Source organism: Xenopus laevis, chromosome 9_10L (assembly GCF_017654675.1).
Source record: "Xenopus laevis strain J_2021 chromosome 9_10L, Xenopus_laevis_v10.1, whole genome shotgun sequence".
NCBI lineage: Eukaryota > Metazoa > Chordata > Amphibia > Anura > Pipidae > Xenopus > Xenopus laevis.
The window spans coordinates 101565976-101584577 of record NC_054387.1 but is presented as its reverse complement, the minus strand read 5'-3'; the positions used below and the strand labels follow the sequence as shown (position 1 = coordinate 101584577).

The window sequence follows — 18602 nt, the reverse complement described above, 5'->3', positions numbered from 1 at the left end:
CACTTATGTCACTGCTGAAATACTACTGTTTCCATAAGGCATGTTATATATTAAAAGAAAGTTGCTACTTTGAAAGCTCAGCCAATGATAAACAAAACTCCAAAGAATTAATTAGTAGACAGAAGGTTCCTCTAATTAAAAGAAAACTTCTTTTAATTAGCCGAGTGTTAGCCCTCAAGGTTCAACCAGATAACATTGTACCAAAATGACACATTAGCATATTCATATATTGTTTGCGTTCACATTGAACTATATAGATATTTATACTTTTGGATAAAATTTCAAAAAAATGTGACGCACAGAATTCCTGAAAAATAATTTTGTACTTGAACCATCTTGTATCGTCATAGTCTATTTGGATGATGTTGAGCCATTTTGCGGTGCTGTATTTTGGAGGTTCTGCCCAGTCAAGTTTTTTAAGGTTTTAGGACCATGGAAAGCTTTAGCATTTTATTAATTATGTATAGCTTTGTGACCTTATAGGCATAGCCAAAATGCTTTCAGTTGGTTACTTGGGAAAGTATTTATACAGTACTGTTTGCAATCATAAACAGAAATAGGCAAAGAAGAGCAATATGTTTGAACCTGACAGGTTAAAAAGGTGTGGTGTGCTAAAGGATCCAAAAAGAAATCCACTTAAAGACAGTAACCCACTCACTGTATTTACATACGTCACATGTTACACATGGCTTAAAACCAAAAATGAAAGCATTTAACTCTTGTTATGTGTATGCCTAAATCACAGAATAAGACAATACGTTAGAGAGCGGGGAGGCTTTTTTTTTTTAATAGATATGTACAAAACATGTTATTCTTACTATAGGTTTATTTCTGAAGGACAAAACACACAGCAAAATGTTAACCCCCTTTTAAAACAACAGCAACAAGTAAAACTTACAATCAAAGGTGTTTTAATATTATGCTAGGCAAGCTGCATGTAAATGAATTATTATGGAGCACAGTTGCAGGTATTCTTAAATTGGGCACAAAAGGGGGTTTAACCATGCTACTGTTTTGGGCTGCAAGCCAAGATGAGTCTTGCTCCCTGAAATTTACTGCCGTAATCTGCTCAAATTAACATCTGTTTTTTAGCTCACAGTAGTGTACAATAGGTTTCCGACCTTTTTAGAGAAGCCAGCCTAGTTCCTACTAGTACTAGCCCTATTTTTTCTCAAGTTATAAATATATTTCAGTTGTATAGTTTTGTGTCCATAGACAGGTGAAGTCAATACTAATATTAAATGACTCATATTTCTAATTCTGCCAAGATAAGTAAAATATTATGCATATTCATTTTCAGTCCTTGGAACAAATGCATTTGCATTTTAAAGATCGTTTATCTTGCAAAAATAAATGCATATTACAAATATGTCCTTATGCAATAACTTAGCAATAAACAAGTATAATTATTTCACATTTGCAGGAATTTAGCCTGGAAACTTGCATTATTCTCTGCAGTTATTTCTACGGATCAGGTTGCAATAAATTTAACTAGGAAAACTTGCATTTCTTGGTGTACTTGTTTCTGCAGATCATTTTGAGAACCAACCGGATGTTCTTTTTCTAATTCATGCTGATTATAGTCTCAAAGAAATAGGATAGCTGATTCAAGAATATAAGCCAATAAGATTCAAGTAGGAACTGCTGACCTGCAGCCAAGCTAAACTGAGAATATTGAAAGTTGGCACTCAAACAGTGCAAATGTACTTATGTATATAGTAGTACCAACACCAATGTTGAAAATAGCATTTCATTGATTGGAGGTTTGTGGCATATAACTCACGTGTGTTTCTTGTTCTGTTTTCATTTTCTAGATCCTGTATTCTGGGTATATGTAAAAGAAGTTCTCAGTAAACATGAACTTCAGCGGTTCTACTCTTTGAAAACCATCACTACAGATATAGGGAGAGGCCGTGCCTGGCTTCGCTGTGCTCTAAATGAACATTCTTTGGAGCGATATGTACATATGCTGCTTGGAGATTCAAACAGGCTTAGGTAACTCTGTTGTTTTAAGTATATTCATTGTTTAGAACAAGTCTTTGTTACTTTGCAAGGACATTCAATAAACCGTGAATAAAACGCTTATTTCCTCTGTTATTGCATATATGTCTCACAGAATGGATTCTATACTATTGTAGGGGCAGTGTGAACCTATATACTTCTTTGCGCAACATCAGCACAATATATAGGACTTGGATTGAAAAAATATTTTGTCTTTTCTTTTAATTGAAATAAATCCACATTTTTGTTAAAGGGGATGTTCACCTTTGAGTTATCTTTTAGTATGATGTAGAGAGTGATATTCTGAGTCAATTTGCAATTGGTTTTCATTTTGTATTATTTGTAGCTTTTGAGTTATTTAGGTTTTTATTCAGCAGCTCTCCATTTTGCAATTTCAACAAATTAATTCGTATGAATAAGAGACTGTAATATGAATAGGAGAGGCACTGAATAGAAAGCCAAGTTATAAAAAGTAACAATAATAATACGTTTGCAGCCTTACAGATCATTTGTTTTTTTAGATGGGGGTCCGTGACCCCCATTTGATAGATGGAAGAAGAAGGCAAATAATTCTAAAACTATACAAAATAAATAATGAAAGCCAATTGAAGGGTTACTTAGAATTGGCCATTCTATAACATACGAAAAGTTAACCTAAAGGTGAACCACCCCTTTTATATAAAGCAATAATTGAAAATTGTTTTGTTTTTCTCCTAGCACTCTCCCACCCCCATCCCCCTTTCCGCCTCCATTCACTCTCTCTCTACCTCTATAACTGGGTAATTTGTTCAAATAGTGATTTGAAGGGCTGTATTAATATAACCTCTCCCTCGCTTACTATGCAACCGTTGTTAGGTTCAATGCCCACTGGGTGTTTTGACCATCACTGCTGTCTGGTGGAAAACACTATTGATATCCACCAATGCTGTTTGGTGCTTAAAGGGATACTGTCATGGGAAAAAAAAATTTTTTCAAAATGAATCAGTTAATAGTGCTGCTCCAGCAGAATTCTGCACTGAAATCCATTTCTCAAAAGAGCAAACAGATTTTTTTATATTCAATTTTGAAATCTGACATGGGGCTAGACATTTTGTCAATTTCCCAGCTGCCCCATGTCATGTGACTTGTGCTCTGATAAACTTCAATCACTCTTTACTGCTGTACTGCAAGTTGGAGTGATTATCACCCCCTCCCTTTTCCCCCCAGCAGCCAAACAAAAGAACAATGGGAAGGTAACCAGATAACAGCTCCCTAACACAAGATAACAGCTGCCTGGTAGATCTAAGAACAACACTCAATCGTAAAAACCCATGTCCCACTGAGACTCCTTCAGTTACATTGAGAAGGAGAAACAGCAGCCTGCCAAAAAGCATTACTCTCCTGAAGTGCAGGCACAAGTCACATGACATGGGGCAGCTGGGAAATTGACAAAATGTCTAGCCCCGTGTCAGATTTAAAAATTGAATATAAAAAAATCTGTTTGCTCTTTTGAGAAATGGATTTCAGTGCAGAATTCTGCTGGAGCAGCACTATAAACTGATTCATTTTGAAAAAAAATTTTTTTCCCATGACAGTATCCCTTTAAGTGTGCTTGTCACCTCTCCATGTACATCAGCCGGGCTTTCTTATTCTCCAATGTTTTCTGTCCATCAGCATCAGTGGACAAAATGCCCTGTGTGCCATAAGCTTTAAGCTTTCCAAGAATATGCTGATCATATATTTGTGGACTGGTAATTTGTTCTAGTAACATTTTGCCAGGCTTGCTAGAACTAGAAAGGGGTTCATTTTCTAACAGAAAGTTATAAAATAAAAGTGGTTTAATTTTCATGCTTAGTGCAAGAAGTAAACATAATAAATATATTGTAGTGACAGCAATAGGCCAAGCGTATGCTCAGTACCAAAAACTGTTAACTGAGCTCATCAAGGGGAAATCAGGACTAGAACAAATACATTTTCAGAACTGTACTTCTGTGTACATGGTTTGTATTAATATAAATAAAAAAGTTCTAAATGCATGTTATCTGTGTTTTAGTTTCTTCTATGAAGACTGGTCGTTTTTATTGGACGAGGAGCGTTCTAGCATGATTCCCACCATGGCTGCCGGTAAAAAATTATTTTCTAGAAAGTGTTTTTTTTTGTCTTTCTCTATAGAACTGTGTGTGCACTCAAACATAAGTGTTCTGTAATGACAATGGGCACAACACAACTTTCTCCAGTTATAGTCCAGCTACAGATTGCTGCCTCCTCTGCACCTCTTCATCAGTTTAGTATTGGGGCGGGGAGGCACAGTTTGTTATTCTTTTTGTATTCTTTTTGATAATATAATTATAGCTAATGTTTTGGATACAGCGTGATGGTTTATTTTTCTTTGCAAGCAGGTTACAGCTTTCTGTTGTTTTGCCTTGGCATAGAGAGAATGTATTGTAGAGAATTTTGTATGATGGCAAACACTTGAATGGAAAATGCCTTACAGCATCAGTACTGCTACTTTTCAGCCAAGTTCGGACTGTGCTTTTCAGACTGAAATGTGCCAGTTCTCTCAGTGGCAGGTGTTTTCTATTGAAATCCATGCAATGTTGCAGGGATAGACCGTGAACTTTTTGAGACTTACCCAAAATTGCAACCCCCTGTTCACAAGAATGGGAAGCATCTGAAAACGCTTGCCTTCAGCCTAATTTAAATGGGTAGTTCACCTTTAAATTAACTTTTAGTATGAGATAGAGAGTGATATTCTTAGACAATTTGCAATTAGTTTTCATTTTTTTTTATTATTTGTGGTTTTTGAGTTATTTAGTTTTTTTATTCAGCTACTCTCATGTTTACATTTTCACCAATCTGGTTGCTAGGGTCCAAATTACCCTAGCAACCATGCATTGATTTAAATAAGAGACTGGAATATAAATAGGAGAGGGTATGAATAGAAAGATGAGTAATAAAAAGTAGCAATAACAATACATTTGTAGCCTTACAGAGCATTTGTTTTTAGGTGGGGTCAGTGATCCCCATTTGAAAGCTGGAAAGAGTCAGATGAAGAAAGCAAATAATTCAACAAACTATAAATAATGATGACCAACTGAAAAGTTTCTTAGAACTGCCCATTCTATAACATACTAAGGGTCAGTCCACACCAGGTGATTCGGGGAGATTTAGTCGCCTGGCGACTAATCGCCTCTTCTTTGGGGCGACTAAACTCCCCGAACTGCTTCCTCTTGTCCTGCGCCGGCTGTAATGAGAGTCGCCTGTGTTATGACACACGTGGCGCTTCGTTTTCCGAAGTTGCTCGAAGTTTCCTCGTGAGGCAATTTGGAAAACAAAGCGCCGCGTGTGTCATAATGCAGGTGACTCTCATTACAACCGGCACAGGAGAAAAAGAAGCGGTTCGGGGAGATTAGTCGCCTCAAAGAAGAGGCGATTAGTCCACAGGCGCTAAATCTCCCTGAATCGCCTAGTGTGGACTAAGCCTTAAAGTTAACTTAAAGGTGAACCACCCCTTTGAAGTTGGGCTCTCAAAGAAGCCCAATTGTTTTTGAAAAATGTACTGTTTACACTTAACTGATATAAGAACTGTAAAGAAATAATTAACTTTTTTGATGTGGCCAAATAGTAAAGATGGACCTCCTATAAATAACTTTATATCTTTTAGTGTGGTGAAGAAGTGGTAACCTAAGACAGTTTTCCCCTTAATTTTGTTCTTTAAATGTTTCCTACTTTTTTCAGTTTTGAACTGGATTACTTGTTTTGCAATGGTTTGTATAACCAACTGGGAGATACATAGTGGAGGGTGTCAAAAAAATAGTACCGAATAATAATAATAATTAAAATGTTGTCTCATGATTGTCAGCAAATTAAGAAACCAATTGCATCTTAAATTCAAGCTGGAGAGGTGTACAATAAATATAATATTACAAAAGCTGCAAAATATTCTGATGTGCCCAATGCTAAGTATCTTTACCCTTTTTTTTCAAGGCTTAAATTCAATCCTTTTTGCAATCAACATTGATAACAAAGATTTAAATGGACAAGCTAAATGCACTCCTACAGTATCAGATCTTCTTAAAGAATCCACTCAAAATGTCACATCTCTGCTGAAAGAGTCAACTCAAGGTGTTAGCAGCCTTCTTCGGGAAATAACTGCATCGTCTGCTGTCTCCATTCTCATCAAACCAGAGCAGGATTCAGACCCTCTTCCAGTGCTTTCCAAGAGTGTTATATCAGGTAAGACCGTTTTAGTGGAAGAGACAAATAGTAACATATGTTACTGTTTGAATAAATCCTGACTACTAATATTACAGGAAAATTAATATTGATTCTGACGTGTTCATAGGGACGTGTTCGTTTCACTAGTAATGGATGAGTGTATCAGTATTTTAAAATTCCTCCACTAAGGTGCCACCGAGTCCAGCTGTTCTGATAAGACCCTAGGGCTTAATTACAAACACAAGTGCAGTGCGATTTCTGAGGCAATTCAAAATGTTTTTTAACCAAATTCAGCAAATTAAGCACAAATGTGGAGGCTCGTTTTGACAAATTTGATGTGATTGTGCAGAATATTAGCCCTCCTGCCACACTGTTCTGGTGCAGCATATTCCTCCTGCAGGCTGGAGTACACTGCAGGCTAGGGTTCTACTTACATTGTATTCTGGCCTAAAGAAGGATTGCTCTGCCTCAAAGCCAAGTGTGAAATACAGAAAAAATGTCCCTGCTCACAAAATCAGATATTCCAGCAATGTATATATACCTGGGCTAAGGGTGGGTGACACCATTAATAGTATTTAATTATTATTAAGTATTAATAATATTTGTAACATATTCCTTTGAATGTATAATTTAATTGAATTATATTCACTTTAAATGCAATGTTTTATTTAAATCATGCATAATACATATTACTGGAGTGTAGCATCTAAAAAAAGTGCAGTAGAAGAGGACTGCACTTGACTGAGGCGCTCTAAAGAAATATTATTTTATTTTTATTCCAGTACAGTTTTGATTGCAGGGCTCTCACCCGTTATATAGACTAACCCGTAATAAGACATTTTGTGCTTTAAGCTACTATAAAAATGCCTTACCCTTTAAACAAAACAGGGATTGTTTGTCCATATATTGCAATATATTCAGGCTGGTCAATTAATTCATCCCTGGTCTGGCCAGCCCTACACTCACTTTCTCATTCATTAAAAATTCTATTGCTTCATTATACATTTTACACAGGGACTAAGTTTTACTTGAAGCTTGTTCAGGGTTGTTCTTCAAGGTTAAATCTTCCAAATTGTTGCTTTTTTTATTGGCCACCACCAAGGGCGCCTGTTGCTGGAAATGATCGAAGCTACAACAATAAGCTGGCCACTGTTTCTGTATAAACTATAGCAAAAAAGTGTGCTCACCACTACATTTTAAACCATTAGGCAGGGGTGCAATGAGGCTGTTAACACAAAATTCGTACAAAGATGAGGTCCTCTTTGCTCAACCGTTATTAGTATATTAAGGACATTGAGACATTTTGTACTACTGAAAACACCTACCACTTTAATCAAAACAGGGATTGTTTGTCCATATATTGCAATATATTCAAAAAATATATTGGTAATCTTAGTAATCCCATGTTTGGGAGTTTTAACCTTGAAAGAAAGTAAGTTGCAGGTAAAACGTAGTCCCTGTGTAAATTGTATAACGAAGCAATAGAATTCTTAATGAATCAGATGAAAGTGAGAGCAGGACTGGCCAGAGCATGGGTGACTTTGACGTAGATGGCCATCTTAAATATATTGTAATATATGGACAAACAATCCCTGTTTTGTTTGAAGGGTAAGGCATTTTTAAGGCACAAAATGTCGTAAGGTCCTTGATATATTAATAACGGGTTAAGTGCAGAGGATTTCTTGTCCTATGAGTGTATGAATTTTGTGGTCACAGCCGCATTGCACCCCTGCCAATGAAACAGCAAGACTTAGTGATTTACACACATATATAATGGACTGTGTCACCACCCTTCAGATTTAATACCAGTTAGCAGCTCTTTTAGTTAGACTTTTCAAGACATATTTCAGTATTTGTGTTTCCTGCATGGTCAGTTTTTTTGTCTCATGCTTAAGTTATAATTCTCTGTTCTCTGCAGATGGTAAAATAAAAAAAGATCGTAAAAAGAAGAAGAAAGTGTCAAAGATCATCTCATTTGATGATGATGATGATGATGGAGAAAATTTGGGTTATGCTTCAAATAAGCCTTTGAGTAGCATGGAGAGTTCAGAGGAAAACTCTGACAGATCCATTGCAGCATTACCTCACTTTGAAGATCAATTTGAATTGAACTTGCATACGAATGAAAGCCCTCTTGCCTCCTGGAAAAGCGAGTCTCCCTGTGTTAATGGAAATTTTGCCTATCAAAAGATAGATGTGAAAAGCATTGATGATGAAGACTTAGATGACTGCGACTCATATGAACCAGAAATTGCCAACAAAGGCGCAAAAGCTGAGAACTCTTCTTCTGATATGTAAGTTTATTCTAACAGCATTACAGTATTTATTGGTATTGTGATTTCCTGCTAAGCAACCTAGATTCTGGGGAAGCGTACGCATAGGGAATTAATTTACAGGAGTGGAAGATAAATTGTTGGTTTTCTTCCACATAGAGCCTTGGCAACTCTGCTAGTAAGCAGGTAATTACATAGAAATAACACTTTTTTTTTATAAGTGATGGTTATCGTTTATGGTTTATTTAATGTAACTTTGATGTAAACCTTGAAGGCTTAAAGGAGAACTAAACCCTAAAATGAATGGCTAAAAATGCCATATCTTATATACTGAACTTATTGTACCAGTCTAAAGTTTCAGCTTGTCAATAGCAGCAATGATCCAGGATTTCAAACTTGTCACATGGGGTCACCATCTTGGTCGTAAATTATCAAGCAGAAAATTAGGTTGGCCTGTAATATAAGCTGATGCTACAGGGCTGATTATTAAATTCTGATGCTAGTTGCAATGGTTTCTGTGCTACCATGTAGTAATTATCTGTATTAATTACTAATCAGCCTTATACTGTGACATTTATATTCTATTGTGAATGGGTCCCTAAGCTCAGTAACTGACATCAGCATAGAAGATGTGCAGTGAATCAGCAGAAAAGAAGATGGAGAGCTACTGGGGCATCTTTGGAGGCACAGATCTTTCCTACTAAAGGGTGGTGGTTGCCTTGGGCTGGTGCAGAAGCACAAAACATAATGTATAACATATCTAGCATACTTCTTTAGTTAGCTTTAGTTCTACTATAAGGGGTAATTTATGACCACACGCGCACTGAGCAAAGTGCAATTCGGAGTGCAATCACCATTTTTTTTTTCTGTATGTGTTTTTTCCAGAATCCCAGCATTGCTGCGTTTGGCGGGGGAGTTGCTACTGATACAATTGCGACTAGTGCATCAAAATGAATGCAATTGTGTTTGCACTTCACCAGAAATCGGACACAATTGCACTTAGAAGTCTAGTTGGCATAATTTCTGGTGTTTGCTGTGAGAGTGACGTGTGCAGTGGATTCTATAGACATAAGTGCCCTGCATCTTTTGACTCATGGTAAAAACTCTGGAATACTGGCTGGTATGAAGGTTGCGCTAGCTTTAAGGTTCCTCTGTGTCAATAGGACCAGCAGCACTCGATTTTAGTAAAGGAGGCAGAAGGAAGGCAGTGGCTGCCAGCGCAACTATACAGAAGTGGAAGGAGCTCATTTTGGCACAAGTACCTTTAATGAATGGGTTTTTTTGCCCAACTGACTGTGGGAAATTATGCATGAACACAGCAGTCATTAATTACCCCTATAGCCTTTTGTTTTCATAGAGTTTTTAGGTTTTTTTATTTTTACATTATTGAAGGAGCTGCTATATAACTATACTTTAATTTATGACAATTTTACAATTATTCTAAAGTTTTCATGCAAAATTTCACATGTGAAAATAGCCTGAGTATTTCTTGTGGTTTTTTTTTTGTCTTTGGCATTTATCTTTTCTTTTCTCAAATGTTAAAGAACACAAGCATATTTTTCTATTAAAGGAGATATATAGGATAAATGAGCCACCTAATAATCTAATATTGTAGAGAATAATGAATAATATATGGCGCTGGTTTCACTTTGGGCTAAAATGTAATATTATCTTTAAAAATGGCCCCTTTATTGGAGCTCCCCATAGATTTGTAGTGGTCCCTGGCTGTGTTTCAAATGAGGGGTGGGCATGTCCTAATGGTCCCTGCCAGAAGCACAGTAGGAGGGGGACAGCCAATCACAGCCCTGCAGTCACACAAGCAAAGACAGGCTTCAGTTCCCTATCAGGTCAGCCTAGCTGCTGATTGGTTCCTATCCTACAGTGCAGTGTGCTGAGTCCCGCCAGCTCCCCTGCACAGCCTGGGAATGAAGGCACCAGGAAGTGAAAGAAATGGGGGGATTAGTAGGGGTTTTACTTTTTTTTAAGCACATTCCTTCTATATTTAATACTTCTTGACTTATGATTAAAACATGTTGGGTTAAGTGCTCAATAAAACACCTTTTTATACTGGAGTGCTTGCTTCCCTAAAATGTGCAATCTACTGTTAAGTCAGGGTATTTCTGTGCACTCAGCCTATGAGGAATTAGAGGGACTCACCACGGCTGGTTGGGAAATGTAAAATATTGGAGGACAGGGAAGTCTCAAAGTCAGTCAAGCCTGAGATACTTTGTTTCAGAAGAGTGCTAAAATCAGACTCTAGGTTCACCCCATAATTTAATTTTTGTGGAAACCCTAAAGGTTACTGCTCTCCATGGGCTTTCTTGTTGCATATCTGGTGACATTGCAGGTCTGTGTTATGTGTTGTACATTTCACATCATTAGTGGCATGCAGCACTGTGACATCTGGAGGTGCATCCTATTTCTCTCAGTGTGGGCACACTGCATATTGGCTCAGCATTCTTGTATAGTGAGTGGACTTATAGTCATGCATATGCAAAAACCTTTACATATATTCTTAATTTGCTAGTGTTCCTTGCCCTTAGTAGATGGCTAGTTCTATGGGAATTTTTATACAGTATACAGTGGAAGACATCTGTGTTTCTATTCAGATGACTAAACTTTTGGAATTAAAAAACATAGCTGCATCAAGAAATCAGAATTAACCACTGATTTTTACAAATGTATGTATACATTCAGTGCAGTCACATTGTATGATCCTGGGCTCCTTACCATGGTGTTGTCCCAAATGTTCAAATAGCAGATTAAATACTGCCCCAACCTGGTTGTATTTCCAGATTACTGAACCTATGGTGTGATGTGGAACCCATTACGTGATCTGAAATTGACTGCAATTGTTCTCTTGTATTTTAGGGTTTCTATAGGAAGTATGGATAATCCTCAAGTCTCTTGCTGGGCCCCACTGCAGGTTCTTCATGATTCTGATGTTTTATTTCCAGTCAACACCAATGATTCCTGCTCTCATTCTGGTAAGAAACCCTTTTCATGTAATACATTTTCACCTTAACTAGATATACCTGCAACCTTGATAGAATACAGAGCTCTTAGTGTAGCTAGGGTTAAAATGGCCGTAGACAGTGCCCCCCTTGATAACTGTAAGGATTGTCTCTCTCCATGTGCATGACTCTCCATTTGTATTGTTATCATTGCATTAAATTAAGAGGACTGTTTCACACTTGGTGCATTAATTGTTGATAAGTACTTGGAGTGTGTGGAAGGTATGGCAGACTTCCAGGGATGATTGTGGTGCCTGTGGGGCACATTAAGGTAGAAATAAAGGAATTCTGTCATGAGTTTTATGATTTATTTTTTATTTCTAAATGACACTGTTTACACTGCAAATAATTCACTCTACAATATACTATTTCATTCCTGAACCAGCAAGTGTATTTTGTTTTAGTTGTAATATTGGTGTGTAGGCAGCCATCTCAGGTCATTTTGCCTGGTCATGTGCTTTCAGAAAGAGCCAACAGTTTAGGATGGAGCTGCTTTCTGGCAGGCTGTTGTTTTTCCTACTCAATGTAAATGGAGGAGTCACAGTGGGACCTGGATTTTACTATTGAGTGCTGTTCTTAGGTTTACCAGGCAGCTGTTATCTTTTGTTAGGGAGCTAATATCTGGTTACCTTCCCATTGTTCTGCTGATGGGCTATTGGGGGGGGGAGAGGGTGATATCACTCTAACTTGCAGTACAGCATTTAAGAGTGAATGATGTTTATCAGAGCACAAGTCACATGACTGGGGGCAGCTGGGAAACTAATAATATGTCTAGCCCCATGTCAGATTTTAAAATTAAATATAAAAAAAGCTGTTTGCTCTTTTGAGAAACAGATTTCAGTGCAGAATTCTGCTGCAACAGCACTACTCATTCATTTTAAAAAAAACTATTCTCCCCATGACATTATCCCTTTAAATGAGCCTAGTAATGTCACTGCTGATGTTACTGGGAAGCTCAAAGAACAACTACTGTAATGCAGTAATATTTATTTCAAAATACTGAACCCATTTTATTTAATTTTTAATATAAAAGAAATCTGTTTGCTCTTTTGAGAAACACATTTCAGTGCAGAATTCTGCTGCAGCAGCACTATTAACTCATTCGTTTTAAAAAAATATTTCCCCATGACAGTATCCCTTTAAATGAGCCTAGTAATGTCACTGCTGATGTTTCTGGGAAGCTCAAAGAACAACTACCGTAATGCAGTAATATTTATTTCAAAATACTGAACCCATTCCAATTTTGTCTTGCTAATTACCTGTTTTGCATTCTGTTTATGTCCTTCTCTTTCTTTTATTATACCTAATAGTGCTGATGCAATAGAACAATATTAAATAATCACTATTCCTTTCAATTGTATTCCGTCTTCTGTGTTTTCAGATGGTCAATATTCATCTAAAATGTAAAGTTAGATGGAACTATTGTTACTGATAACGTATATAATACGTACTATGAACTGCCAAGTCTTAAAATTGAAAGAAACCACATCCAACACAGTTGTGAATGTACCTAGACACAACTAGGCATTGTTTAGTTTCAGATCCTTCTTTCCAAAATAGTGTACCTCTTTCATATCCCATTCTGAGTTTGTAAGTTTTCCAAAATCTTTGGTTTAGCTTCTGCTTGCCGCATTATTGCTCATGTTCTCCATCCTCTTCTATTATGTTCAGCTGCCAGAAATGTGGACGCTTTATAAATAAACTGCAATAACAGCTATTGACTTGAATAGTCGCATTGTTTCAAGCAAAATTATTGATTTCAAATTCAGTTATTTTACCGCCACATTAGTTTTAGTGTTGGAATCAGCCATTTAGAAGACAATTTTTAAAATTGCTGTGTGCTTTGCTGAGCCATCCCACTGATACTTTAGATCATGCACGTATGAGAGAGCAGTTAAATTTGGGACAGAAATGTGTACACCGCCTGACTTAACAAATTTGTTTTATTAACATTTATTTACTGACCATTTATTTTTCAAATGACTTCCTAAGTACAGAGCTATCATTTTTATGGAAGGAAATGCTTTATCCGCATGGCTACATCTGAAACAGTTTACATACTAAACTTATTACTGCTGATGCGTGTTCCAATATAACTTACACAAATATTTTTGAATCTGGAGAATTATGAAGTGCTCAGAAATTATTATCTTCCAGCTTGGGTTATATAACCTAATAAAGGCAAATTAAAGAAGCCATCTATCTGTGGTAATGACTCCGATGTCTATGATGGATGGCTTTTTAGTGTTGCCTTAGCTTAGCATCAGAATTAAAGCTGCATAAACACTTCCTAGTTGGTTTATTTGTATTGACGCAGCCATTCAGGAGATAGAGTTAGGGGATACTAGTTAATAAGCTTAAGAAGCAATGTATTAAGGTTCTAATTTGAATGGTGTTTATTCATGTTAGTTAGTGTTAATGTTTTATTTATGTGCCACAGATGACAATTTGGATAACCCGCCTTACAGAGAGGAAAATGAGAATGCCACCATTGCTGTAGAACTCGCTCAGAGAGGATTGGATATTCAGCTCAGGTGCTTTTTTTAAATTTACCATCATGATGTTATATATATAGTTTTAATGTTGTTTTCTCACAATTAAGTGCTTCCTTGTGATTAGCTGCATAACCAGGCACCCCCAGTAGTTGTACTAGCCTGTATTTGCTTAGCCACACATGAGTAATGATCCGAGCTCAGGAGGTACATTCCCATATGTGGATTTCTCTCTACTGCTTTTTGTGAGGGTGTCTTGTATAGACAGCTTAGTGGCAGTTTTTGTGCACTGAGCTACCACATCAAGCTTGCACTTTACAGGGTTGTGCATTAGAAATTGATAAACACTTTACATTCTGACCTTTGAAGTGACACTTATGGAACATCAGTATCATATGGCTGATGAACCCCTGGTCTGATTCAGCAACACAGTGACTAATGTTAAATCATTGTGAAGACAATGACTGAATTTTACTTTACTTGTGAGAGGATAATTGTATCTTAATGTATTGTTTAAACGGATACTGTCATGGGAAAAAAAATGTTTTTCAAAATGAATCAGTTAATAGTGCTGCTCCAGCAGCGTTCTGCTCTGAAATCCATTTCTCAAAAGAGCAAACAGGTTTTTTTATATTCAATTTTTAAATCTGAGTTGGGGCTAGACATATCAATTTCCCAGCTGCCCCAAGTCATGTGACTTGTGCTCTGATAAACTTCAATCACTCTTTACTGCTGTACTGAAAGTTGGAGTGATATCACCCCCCTCCCTTTCCCCCCCCAGCAGCCAAACAAAAGAACAATGGGAAGGTAACCAGATAGCAGCTCCTTAACACAAGATAACAGCTGCCTGGTAGATCTAAGAACAGCACTCAATAGTAAAAACCCATGTCCCACTGAGACACATTCAGTTACATTGAGAAGGAAAAACAGCAGCCTGTCAGAAAGCATTTCTCTCCTAAAGTGCAGGCACAAGTCACATGACTGGGGCAGCTGGGAAATTGACAAAAGGTCTAGCCCCATGTCAGATTTCAAAATTGAATATAAAAAAATCAGTTTGCTCTTTTGAGAAATGGATTTCAGTGCAGAATTCTGCTGGAGTAGCACTATTAACTGATGTGTTTTGAAAAAAAACATGTTTTCTGATGACAGGATCCCTTTAATGTTGTTTTCTCTTCCCATGACAGTATGGAAGCCAGCCCTCCTGTCCCTGCCAATGCACTGAACAATGACCTGCCTTCAGTGTCTGGTCCAGAATCAATGACCATTAGTAAGTTTTTTTTTTATCTTTGAAGTAATGTCAAGGTTGTACATTTAACATAAAACAAACATATTTAATACACAGCTTGCTTTGATTCCAAGTACAGGTATGGGACCTGTTATTTTTTGGATAACAGATCTTTCTGTAATTAGGATCTTCATACCTTGAATCTACTATGAAATCATGTTAACATTAAATAAACCCATTAGGCTGGTTTTGCTTCCAATAAGGATTAATTATATCTTAGTTGGGATCAAGTACAAGCTACTGCTTTATTATTACAGAGAAAAGGGAAATAATTTTTCAAAATATGGATTATTTGATTATAATGGAGTCTATGGGGCAAATTTAGTAACCTCCGAAAATTCGCCAGCGCCGGCTTCACTCACTGCGAAACACTTCGCCAGGCGTAGATTCGCCAGGACAATGCTAATTCACTAAAATACGAAGTTATGCTAGCGTTACTGCGCCAAGCAAAGTGAAGTTCCACTAGCGTTGCCTAATTTGCATACGGCAGGAAGTTGCAGCAAATACATTACACTACACAAGCCTGGGAAACCTTAATAAAAGAAAATAGAGTTCTTAAATTGCCCTACACATGAGCCAAGTGTATAGTTTATGTGCCATATGTTACCCCAAAAAAATTTTATGCTTGAAAAAAGGAAAAGACGCCTGCGTTTTTTTTTTTCAACTAAATTTTGAGGATGTCCTATCTACACTTTGCCTGGTCTGAGGTGGTGAAGGCAAGTCTGGCGCAAGAGGTAACGTTCAGTAAAATCCGCATCTTAGTGAATTTGCGGAGTTACGTCCATTCGCCAGTGCGCAAATTCGCCAGGCGTTAGGGAGCGTTGTATCGATAGAGTCTATCTCCTTCGCTAGCGAAGTTACATCAGCGCCTGTTAGTAAATCGGCGAAGTACCAAAATGATGTCATGCTGGTGAATTTTCTTCAGCGCCCAGGGGAGACGGCCTCTCCTTAACTTGGAACTTTCTGGATAACGGGTTTTTCTGGATAACGGATCCCATACCCGTATTTTGTTTCACTGACTAGTGATGTGCGAATTGACCCAAATCCCACAGTGACCCAACTGTTTGGGCTGGAATTTAGCCAACCATTGCAGGTTAGGGTTGGGTGCAGGTCAGATTGGGGAAGTACACTCCTCCATTGCTCCTGAAGATTCCCTGTCTCGGAACCAAAGGCGTGCACAGATGTTGCGTGCAGAGTGAGAAGATGCGGGTACAGGTCAGGTGCGGGTTCTACAATGGCAACATTTTGCGGCTTAGTGTCGGGTGAGGGTTTTTGTGGGTTAGGGTTGGTTGTTGGTTCACATTTTCCTGACCTGCACATCACTAAAATTTACATTTCCTATCAGTTATTGGAAGCAATGGAATATACAAAATATTGAGATATAACAATACCCGGGTACTCACTGAAAAGCTAAAACCCTCTTTATACTGGTCTTGTAGGGCTTTGGCCCATGTTATCCTTTGAGTCGCAGGAGTACAAATGTAAACACTGTTCCAGTGTATGGGATAATTATGCTGACCCCAGTCCTGTGTGACTGGTGCATTATGACCTTTACAGGACCTTTAATGGGTGTCAGTGCTGACATACTATTGACAATGTCCTATTAAACATTGAGTGCAAGTAAGAAATCTCCAGTTTAAAGGGGTCTTCCAGAACTTTTATTTCAATGCAGTTGTTTTCAGATAGCTCACTGAAATAAATACTTTTAATTTCAATCACTTTCCGGTTCTATTCACCGTTTTTACTATATTGAAGTTAAAAGTTTCATATTTCACCTTATATTTTTCTGATGCTCTGGGAAGTGGGGTCGCCAACTTTTCTATGGATACATATAGTGGATACATTTCTTATTTTTGTCCCTGCTGAGCAGAATCCCTGAGTTTCATTACAGGCAGCTGTTAGAATTGATACAATAGTTGCTAATATTGCAGAGATGCTGCTGAGAAATGTATCAACTAAATGCTACAAAATTTGTTCAGAATCTGCACCTGAATTACTGAGCTGTCAGACAAAAAAAACAGAGACAGGAACATTACACTTTAAACTTCATTTCTGGAAAAAGTAAAAAATATGAATTGCAAAGCAGTTGAACAAGTCTCTTTCAGGTGGATAATCTGAAAATGATTGAAATGAAAAAGTGTTAGGACAGTGAATAACCCATTTAAAGAAGCATTAACACAAAGCAGTGAAAATAATTAATTTGCATTGATATACTAGTTCTGTACATTCTTTATCTATGTAGCAATAAGTAAATAACCTAAAAACTATGCCAGAATAACTTTTAATCAGAGTACAGTGAATCCATGTTTATAGAATATATGATATCTGTAACTCATACACATACGTTGTTTTACAATGTAATGATTTTAGTACTTGAATGCTCTAATAAAGTAAAGCACTCTAATGTTTATGTGCCAGGAAGGAGGAGAAATTGTTATTCCGGCAAATTAATTATTTTTTAGTTGTTTATACAACACCAGTGAGACAGGTTATACAGCATTTTAAACATAAGACAGTAAATTCATCATTCACTGCCCCAGTGGAGCTTACAGTCTAAGGTCCCTATAACATTCACACACAGTAATAGCAGGAGCCGGTTAATCTGCCTTGATGTTTTTGGAATGTGGGAGGAAACTGCAGTACCTAGAGGAAACCCACACATACACAGGAGAGCTTTTAATAATCCTTGCAGATACAGCCTTGGCTGGAATTGAGCTCAGGAGTCCAGTGCTGCAAGGCAGTAATGATACCTACTGTGTTGCTATGCTTGTGTTTAAGCAGGCTTTAGCTTTAAATAATTGAAATAATTTCCCACTGATTTATAGTTAAATGTAACTAGCTGTTTGTCCAGGTTTATATTTGTGAGATGAACCAGCAGGGAAAACTGGGCGCAATAACATACTGAGATAAAAGGGCCCATTTATTCTTGGAAGACCCTCATAGCCACCAGTAAGCCCCCCTCCTCCAGTCATCTCATGTATCCAGGCATACAGATAGCAAAGTGTGCCAGTTAGTCCAATAAATAGTTATTTTAAATTATTTATTTTTCCCCCAGGACAACCCTTCTGCCCACTTTCAAAAATTGGGCCTCAACAAAATACATGAGTTATCCAGTTACAGTCACCTTGTTAAAAAAAAAATGATATGCACAAAAGGAATTTGAGGGATAATAAAGTTTCCCATATAAGTTATCTTAGTTAAGAGTCCCCTTTCTATATTTTTTTGGAAGTCTTCCCCACTACTTTGGAAATGATTTCTTTATGCTGTGTTTTCCTCGGGGAAATTTTGTCTTTCTTGCAGTTGATATAATGTGACTGCCGCATTCCACTTCACCATAGGC

General features: G+C 37.3%; 1 protein-coding gene across 6 annotated transcripts in view; it reads left to right on the top strand.

Annotated features, from left to right (window-relative positions):
• snx29.L (sorting nexin 29 L homeolog) overlaps nucleotides 1–18602 on the top strand; it is a 290583-nt gene that overhangs the window by 17462 nt on the left and 254519 nt on the right. For all 6 annotated transcript variants that reach the window (XM_018236316.2, XM_041575891.1, XM_018236317.2 and 3 more), the window contains exons 5-11: nucleotides 1815–1995; nucleotides 4034–4104; nucleotides 5968–6216; nucleotides 8117–8492; nucleotides 11343–11458; nucleotides 13926–14019; nucleotides 15162–15244. In XM_018236316.2, the coding sequence (XP_018091805.1) occupies nucleotides 1815–1995; nucleotides 4034–4104; nucleotides 5968–6216; nucleotides 8117–8492; nucleotides 11343–11458; nucleotides 13926–14019; nucleotides 15162–15244 (1170 nt within the window). The remainder of the gene's footprint in view (nucleotides 1–1814; nucleotides 1996–4033; nucleotides 4105–5967; nucleotides 6217–8116; nucleotides 8493–11342; nucleotides 11459–13925; nucleotides 14020–15161; nucleotides 15245–18602) is intronic.